The 9731-nt window shown below is 37.1% G+C and overlaps 1 protein-coding gene across 1 annotated transcript in view; it reads left to right on the forward strand.

The window, feature by feature from the left end:
• The window catches only part of LOC107731523 (prospero homeobox protein 1-like), a 32727-nt gene extending 23210 nt beyond the window's left edge, over nucleotides 1-9517 (forward strand). Inside the window, exon 4 of the mRNA XM_016542637.1 lies at nucleotides 9326-9517. Within this exon, the coding sequence (XP_016398123.1) occupies nucleotides 9326-9511 (186 nt within the window). The 3' untranslated portion in view covers nucleotides 9512-9517. The remainder of the gene's footprint in view (nucleotides 1-9325) is intronic.
• Nucleotides 9518-9731: the final 214 nt, after the last annotated feature.

A 9731-nucleotide genomic window follows, 5' to 3' on the forward strand; every position in this document is an offset into this window, starting at 1 on the left:
TATTTGACAAAAAAAAAAAATGCACATCTATACATATATATATATATATGCATATGTATGTGTTAGGCAATATCACATGAGTAGACATGAGATATGGCTGTATATCGGCATATCAGCATGGCTGTGATTCAGTGTGGGCATAAGGCCGCAGGCTGAGTGCCGTAGGTAATCACAGCGTGCCGATATACAGCCATATCTCACGTCTACTCGTGTGATATAAAACAGTTCGACAGCACAAGTGTAAATACATTAAAAAAAATAACAATGGAGTGTCTTTAAAAGCCCTCTTTTGTGCAGAACTACTTCCTTCCGCCATGGATTAAAATCTAAATTTGACAGTTTAACAGCTGAGCACAAGCTTCCATTACTCTTTCATATTATACCTGTGTAATTCCCAGCTGACATGGGAAGTGTTCTGGACTACATTCCCATGTTGGTTGGTTATGGATTAAACTGAGCAGTTTAGAGTGTTTGTGCAGTTCATGGATTCTTCAAGTATATCGCTTCCTCTATCTCTCATGGTCAATGTGTGTTTGGTGAGCACAGATCAAATAAAAACATGTTCCCAGAAGAAGACTGAGTCAAAGTACTGTCCTCTGTACTCTTAGACAAGGTCAACTCCAGAGTTTAGATTTTTAAAGGAACAGTTCATCCAGAATGAAAATTCTGACATTATTGGCCCATGCTGTGACATTCCAAACCTGTATGCGTTTTTTTTCCCCCCGCGTAATGCAAAATAGGAAGTTTTGAAGAAGATTATGCAATAATGCAGTGTTAAATATCTGTCTCATCGGTTGGCTCTCATTGGTTTTGAGAGTTCAGAAAGCTGTTTATTTTTTTTTGGACATTAAAATACAGTATTTGACAAAAAAAAAAAATGCACATCTATACATATATATATATATATGCATATGTATGTGTTAGGCAATATCACATGAGTAGACATGAGATATGGCTGTATATCGGCATATCAGCATGGCTGTGATTCAGTGTGGGCATAAGGCCGCAGGCTGAGTGCCGTAGGTAATCACAGCGTGCCGATATACAGCCATATCTCACGTCTACTCGTGTGATATAAAACAGTTCGACAGCACAAGTGTAAATACATTAAAAAAAATAACAATGGAGTGTCTTTAAAAGCCCTCTTTTGTGCAGAACTACTTCCTTCCGCCATGGATTAAAATCTAAATTTGACAGTTTAACAGCTGAGCCCAAGCCTCCATTACTAATTCAAAAATGTCACTTTAGAAATAGTAACGAAGGAACGTTGAGTTACTTCATTATAGCTTATTGTATTACTATAGTAAAAGCAGTGTATTATGTGGAGTAGAGTATTATGAGAGAGAGATTGACTGAGCAATCATGATTACTTGCATCTGATATAGCATTCATTCTTCAGATCAATCTCATATTCAGAATAAAACATTAGTTTAAATGTCCGAAAGGCTCCTATAATCCTTCATCTGTTAAGGGTGATTCCGGATGACAGCGCTGCTTGGTGCATTTGCTGCATACAAGCTGTTTTTGAAAGAAAAAATAACTTCCTTGATTAAAACTGCACTTTAGTATTTTTCAATTTAAAAGTCTTTACTGCTGACATACACAAACACACACACTGTTTCCTAATACTAAATACTACTATTATTTATATAAAATATTACTGATTGAAAAATAATATTTAATAAACAACAACAGCCATCATAAAAGTTGCTAGGAAATTCAGTCAAAAGTTCAAAGGCAGCGCTCTGATATACAGCATTGAATTTACTTAAACATGATGAGATTTTGCTTGTACTTGCTCCGGAAAAAAAAAATAGATTAATGAAACCAAAGCCAGCCCATTAGATTTACCCAAAACGAATTATAACTTATGTTTAACCACTATAGAGACACCAGAGCCAGCAGCAAATTCCAGAAGATCCAGAATGGCCGCTGACGTCCTGGAGCTCAAATCTCTAACAACGTCGAAGCAAATTTTCAAATAGAAGTCCAAACAAGTACATTCTCACCTAAAAAGGTCTTAAAATGACATTCCGTGACAAAAACAGTATTATTTTTAAAATTATAGTGAATTTGGGCATCCGCCATGACACTCGCTGTGAGAAATATGGCAACTTCGGCAGGGGGAATGATACAAACGATGAAACGGCTGTTGGGGTTCTTTTGGACTGTAATACCAACACTCTTATCAACCAATCAGATTCGAGGACCAGAAAGAACTGTTGTATAAATATATACTGACCAATATGTAAAGAATTCTAGAGTTAGAGTTATACTTTATTGTCCTTTGCAGGAAATTTGTCTTGGACTCAAAGCTGCAGCAATACACAACAACCACACAAAACAACAAAAACAACAACAACACTTTTGTTAGTTAAAATACCATCACAATTACTACAATTTACTATTTAAAATCCTAATAGATACAGGTGTAAATGAATTCTTATAGCGATTACTTCTACATAATGGAATAACGCTTCCCTAACGGCAGTAATTGATATGTTGAAAATAAAACATTATTAATTCTATAAATAAACTATTGGTAGGTTGACCTCCTAAAGTATGTAAACACTTGATAGAAGCCAACCAAAAAAGCATTTGAACTTAGCTGAAATTTACAGGATGGTACTGTAATTCTCAGGGTTGGAGACCCCGGGGCTGGAGAGAAAGAACACTAAGAATACTAAGATAGAAAGCTGAAGGGACACCTAAAGCAGTGATTCCCAACCACATTCCTGGAGCCCCTCCAACACTGCATATTTTGCATGTCTTCTTCTTCTGATACACTTCTTTCAGGTCTTGGAGTCTCTACTAATGAGCTCATTACCTGAAACAGGTGTGTTTGATTATGGAGACATATAAAATTTGCAGTGTAGCGGGGCTTCCGCAACGTGGTTGGGACCCACTGATCTAAAGGACTGGACTTAAGGGTGCTTCCTATGCCTGGTTCAGACTACATGACTTTAAACGTCAGCAGATCGCTGTGCTGTTCTCAGACTACATGACTACAATGTCTGTTTTGAAGTCGTAGTGGTGTTCATACTACAAGACACTATGTAAATCAGGGGAGTCAAACTCAATTCCTGGAGGGCCGGAGCCCTGCAGAGTTTAGATTCAACCCTAATTAATCACACCTGATCCAACTAATCAAGTCCTTCAGGCTTATTTGAAAACTACATGGTATGTGTGTGGGAGCAGGGTTGGAACAAAACTCTGCAGGGCTCCGGCCCTCCAGTAATTGAGTTTGGCACCCCTGATGTAAATGATCTGCAACAGGAGGTCACACACTACAACGAGCTGACAACTCTGTCACCCAACTACTCTATCCGGAGTACTCTCTCACAGAAACCTTTCCAATGTAAGTTACATATTAATATAATAATTAGATATTACATATAATTTGGTAGAAAAACAGTGTTTTTACGTTTTATTGGTGCAAAGATGAGTAGTGGTGATATTTATTTTGTACAACATTTGCAACCACAAATTAAAATTATGTCATGTTATAGGGACTACTGAACAGACATTTAGAAGTTGATTTTAAAATGCAAAGTATTTAAAATTAAAATAAAGCTATGTAAACACTTGCATTTTTACAACACTATAAGTGTGTCCCATCAGGTAATGAAAAGTTCGACTCACACTTGTGGTCCCTCACTTGAACACTTGGGCCAAATACAGGAAATACGTCATATAAGTGTTCAAGTGGTCAAGTGCAAAGACCGCAAGTGTGGGTATTTGGACAAAGCCAAGGTCTCTGCAGGACCTGATTTGCTCACGTCACAACAGTAAGGTTAGCAGTGAGGTTAGGCCGTCCTTTTCGTTACATGATTTAAAAAAGCATTCATTCTTCAGATCAATCTCATATTCAGAATAAAACATTAGTTTAAATGTCCGAAAGGCTCCTATAATCCTTCATCTGTTAAGGGTGATTCCGGATGACAGCGCTGCTTGGTGCATTTGCTGCATACAAGCTGTTTTTGAAAGAAAAAATAACTTCCTTGATTAAAACTGCACTTTAGTATTTTTCAATTTAAAAGTCTTTACTGCTGACATACACAAACACACACACTGTTTCCTAATACTAAATACTACTATTATTTATATAAAATATTACTGATTGAAAAATAATATTTAATAAACAACAACAGCCATCATAAAAGTTGCTAGGAAATTCAGTCAAAAGTTCAAAGGCAGCGCTCTGATATACAGCATTGAATTTACTTAAACATGATGAGATTTTGCTTGTACTTGCTCCGGAAAAAAAAAATAGATTAATGAAACCAAAGCCAGCCCATTAGATTTACCCAAAACGAATTATAACTTATGTTTAACCACTATAGAGACACCAGAGCCAGCAGCAAATTCCAGAAGATCCAGAATGGCCGCTGACGTCCTGGAGCTCAAATCTCTAACAACGTCGAAGCAAATTTTCAAATAGAAGTCCAAACAAGTACATTCTCACCTAAAAAGGTCTTAAAATGACATTCCGTGACAAAAACAGTATTATTTTTAAAATTATAGTGAATTTGGGCATCCGCCATGACACTCGCTGTGAGAAATATGGCAACTTCGGCAGGGGGAATGATACAAACGATGAAACGGCTGTTGGGGTTCTTTTGGACTGTAATACCAACACTCTTATCAACCAATCAGATTCGAGGACCAGAAAGAACTGTTGTATAAATATATACTGACCAATATGTAAAGAATTCTAGAGTTAGAGTTATACTTTATTGTCCTTTGCAGGAAATTTGTCTTGGACTCAAAGCTGCAGCAATACACAACAACCACACAAAACAACAAAAACAACAACAACACTTTTGTTAGTTAAAATACCATCACAATTACTACAATTTACTATTTAAAATCCTAATAGATACAGGTGTAAATGAATTCTTATAGCGATTACTTCTACATAATGGAATAACGCTTCCCTAACGGCAGTAATTGATATGTTGAAAATAAAACATTATTAATTCTATAAATAAACTATTGGTAGGTTGACCTCCTAAAGTATGTAAACACTTGATAGAAGCCAACCAAAAAAGCATTTGAACTTAGCTGAAATTTACAGGATGGTACTGTAATTCTCAGGGTTGGAGACCCCGGGGCTGGAGAGAAAGAACACTAAGAATACTAAGATAGAAAGCTGAAGGGACACCTAAAGCAGTGATTCCCAACCACATTCCTGGAGCCCCTCCAACACTGCATATTTTGCATGTCTTCTTCTTCTGATACACTTCTTTCAGGTCTTGGAGTCTCTACTAATGAGCTCATTACCTGAAACAGGTGTGTTTGATTATGGAGACATATAAAATTTGCAGTGTAGCGGGGCTTCCGCAACGTGGTTGGGACCCACTGATCTAAAGGACTGGACTTAAGGGTGCTTCCTATGCCTGGTTCAGACTACATGACTTTAAACGTCAGCAGATCGCTGTGCTGTTCTCAGACTACATGACTACAATGTCTGTTTTGAAGTCGTAGTGGTGTTCATACTACAAGACACTATGTAAATCAGGGGAGTCAAACTCAATTCCTGGAGGGCCGGAGCCCTGCAGAGTTTAGATTCAACCCTAATTAATCACACCTGATCCAACTAATCAAGTCCTTCAGGCTTATTTGAAAACTACATGGTATGTGTGTGGGAGCAGGGTTGGAACAAAACTCTGCAGGGCTCCGGCCCTCCAGTAATTGAGTTTGGCACCCCTGATGTAAATGATCTGCAACAGGAGGTCACACACTACAACGAGCTGACAACTCTGTCACCCAACTACTCTATCCGGAGTACTCTCTCACAGAAACCTTTCCAATGTAAGTTACATATTAATATAATAATTAGATATTACATATAATTTGGTAGAAAAACAGTGTTTTTACGTTTTATTGGTGCAAAGATGAGTAGTGGTGATATTTATTTTGTACAACATTTGCAACCACAAATTAAAATTATGTCATGTTATAGGGACTACTGAACAGACATTTAGAAGTTGATTTCAAAATGCAAAGTATTTAAAATTAAAATAAAGCTATGTAAACACTTGCATTTTTACAACACTATAAGTGTGTCCCATCAGGTAATGAAAAGTTCGACTCACACTTGTGGTCCCTCACTTGAACACTTGGGCCAAATACAGGAAATACGTCATATAAGTTGTCAAGTGGAACCCTGCAAACAAGCTTGCACTGGCCCTTTATGGGCTGCCAGCGCAGGGCCCCTGAGAATTTGCTCATTGGCAAAACGTTGGCCCCTTAGCACTGGCCCTGCACGTGCAGCCCTCACTTAGCCTCCAGGAAGCCTTAGTGCTGTTTTATTGAAAATAATAAAGTTTAAATTCACCGTTACGGAGGTAAGCGCTTGCTTTAGTTGGGCTCTTGACCCTTGACTTCTTAACTTTAATGTTTCTTTGATTATTCTAACCAATGTTGCCAACTGCTTTCAATTTAAAGTAGTTAAAACTGGTAGCTAAAAATCACTAGATGACATCACAATGGCAAATTCACTAATCTATATAAAGACAAATGTAGATCAGTGGGCAAGATGAGAATTTAGATATGGTTTGTCCAAGTAGTTGCTATGCTTGTCACTGAACTTTTGGAAAAGAGTCTCAAAAGGGGCGGGGAAGTTGCTAAATCTAGCTACAAAGTAGCTAAATTGGCAACACTGGCCCTAACTGTGTGTTTCTGAAGCACATTTGTTATAGCAAAAGTTATAAGAAAAACTGATCAGATGGTGATGATTACTTATTGATGATTCAGTCATCATGTAAAGTCCTGATTCACCCGTCCAAATAATTTCTGCATAACGACTAAAAACATTAAAGCAAGACAAAATTTCATGTTTTTGTATACTGTACAACAACGTGAAATAATTAAATCTAAATAATGTCCTCAGAGATCTAACTCTGGGTGAAATCAGAAAACTACATGACAACTGAATCATCACATCAGTTTTTCTTCTTACAACTTTTGCTATAACAAAAGTGCTTCAAAAACACAAACTAAAAAGACAAGGGTCAGGAGCCCAACTAAAGCAAGCGCTTACCTCCATAACGGTGACTATTATTTTCAATAAAACAGCGCTAAGGCTTCCTGGAGGCTAAGTGAGGGCTGCCAGTGCAGGGCCAGTGCTAAGGGGCCAACGTTTTGCCAATGAGTAAATTCTCAGGGGCCCTGCGCTGGCAGCCCTAAGTGCGCCCGTAAAGGGCCAGTGCAGGCTTGTTTGCAGGGAAGACCACAAGTGTGGATATTTGGACAAGGCAAAAGATGGCCGAGCACTGATCACCCGCTGATTTTCACCTGATCACAGCCCGACCTGTGGGTGTTAACTTGTTAACTTGCAAATTGGGCTTAAATCGGGCTTAAAATCCTGTAGTGTGAACTTGGCATTAGCTGATTAAGCTGGTCAGAGAGCTTAGTGAAATGAGACACCATAGCTGCCAGTGCTTGAATGGTGCCCATTAGGGATGTAACGATTAACCGCGAGCCGGTTGAAAATCGATTCAAATATGTGACGATTCAAATCGGTTGAGATGCTAAACAAATCGCGATTCATTTAGGTGTAGGAGTTTATATGAATGTATGTTGTTTTAAAATTTCAATTTAGTTTATTTACATTTACATTATATTTAAATTGTGTCGTTTAGCAGACGCTTTTGTCCAAAGCGACTAACTAATGAGGACAATAGAAGCAATCAAAACCAACAAAAGAGCAGTAATATGCAAGTGCTATATTAGTATATTATTATAGTGTTGTATTTCAATTTCACTAAGAAATGTGCAGCATTTTGTCCAAGCAATAATAAAAGGACACATTTAATTTATAATTTGTCTTAAATCTCATTTTGTTAAAAAAAAAATAATAATAATCGTGAATCGAATCGAATCGTGAGATGAGTGAATCGTTACATCCCTAGTGCCCATCATATTGTCTGAGAAGGGTGATCATTAAGTTAGGATGATCCAAGCTGGTCCAAGAGTTTTCTGGCCAGACAAAACAAGAGGTAAAAAAACAAAAAAACAATATTAGTTTTGTAAAAGTGATTGTTTTTCAAAAAGTTTTGTTTACCAACTTGTTCACCAGGGATACATGTGTGTGTGTGTGTGTGTGTGTGAATAACATGCTTGAGATTAAATACAGTATAACATGATATGTGAAGTAATATGTAGAGAAATCAAAGGAAAATCAAGACAAATATCAATTGTGAGCAGAATCATTATACCCTAATTTCCAATCAATTATTAATTGCCAAATTACGTATTAAAAAATGAACCACTACCACTGTCATTTCAATCACAGAATCTTGTTTCATGTATACATATACATTGTTTAATTTTAATTTTAATTTTTGAAGAGACTATTTTATAAAACTCCACAAATCTAATACTGTGGAAGAAACAATCATAAATGACCTCAAAGCTAAAGCCCGAAACACACTGCACGATTTTCGGCTGTCCCAGACGAAAGATTGGCATCGTGAAACAATTGTGGCGATTTCAGTGATTGTGAGTGAGGTTCAAAGACGGCTGCTGTCATGGTCTTGCGACCAAAGATAGCCTGCGTCAGAAATACAGCATGATCATCGCACAGTATGTTTGCTGCTACGATCCATGTTTACTGACCAGCCAATAAAAATGCAACATGAAATCAACGCGACATGGCACTAAAACATAAAACTACTTACCTCAAGCTCTTACACCTTCCTCTTTCACCGCTTCCACTTCTTTCAGCACACATAAAAACTACAACTGCTAAAATGTGATTTATCATGCTCTTTTTGTTTACCACTAGCGCATGTTGATGACTTTTATTCTTCTATAGTAACGTGCGTCGTAGCATACGAGTCATTAGGGGTCATCATCGTACAGTCTACACACATGTCGTAGCCAAGTTTATTAGATCCACACAGTGTGACATGCAATGATCTTATAGGATTGCTAAAATCATGCAGTGTGTCTCGGGCTTAACAGATTTACATGTACACCAGTAATGTGATTAATTGACAGCAATCAGAGTAATGAATTCATTGAATTGTGTTCACCTGACAAACCTCTTCACACTTGTTTACATGTAGTTGTCCATTAATGTGAATATTTTTAAGAATTGTGGTGGGTTTAATACTTGTATCCTGATATACAACACAAAAAAGTTAAACTCAAATGCAATAGACCTGTATATTTTAATTTACCTACTTCAAATGCAAAAAGCAGTTATAAGAATATTCTGATAATTATGTGGTGAATCTAGAGATCCTGTGATGAACTAACAGTTAACACTTTTAATTTCATGGTATATTTAACTTCCTCTCCTTGTGTGTTTCTTCAGGTCCCTGAACGTTTCCTGGAGGTAGCTCAGATAACATTGCGTGAGTTCTTCAGTGCTATAGTGGCTAGTAGAGATGTGGATCCATCATGGAAGAAGGCCATTTATAAAGTTATCTGCAAACTGGACTCTGAGGTTCCAGAGATATTTAAATCGGCCAATTATCTTCAAGAACTCCTGCGAGAGTAATGTGTTAAAAACTTCATATATAATTATTTTCATTCCTTTTTAAATGTATATTGATAATTTGAGATGCAGGATTTTACAGGATGGTTTTTTTTCCTTTTTTTTTCTTTTCTGCCTTTTCACAATTGAATGTATTATATGAAGTAGCATTATATTTATTGTTTTTATTTTTTTCATTGGGTAACCTTTAGTGTATCTCTCTACAGTCCATGCAGGCTATTGA

This window comes from Sinocyclocheilus rhinocerous, unplaced genomic scaffold, assembly GCF_001515625.1.
Source record: "Sinocyclocheilus rhinocerous isolate Xijiao unplaced genomic scaffold, SAMN03320098_v1.1 scaffold819, whole genome shotgun sequence".
Taxonomy (NCBI): Eukaryota; Metazoa; Chordata; class Actinopteri; order Cypriniformes; family Cyprinidae; genus Sinocyclocheilus; species Sinocyclocheilus rhinocerous.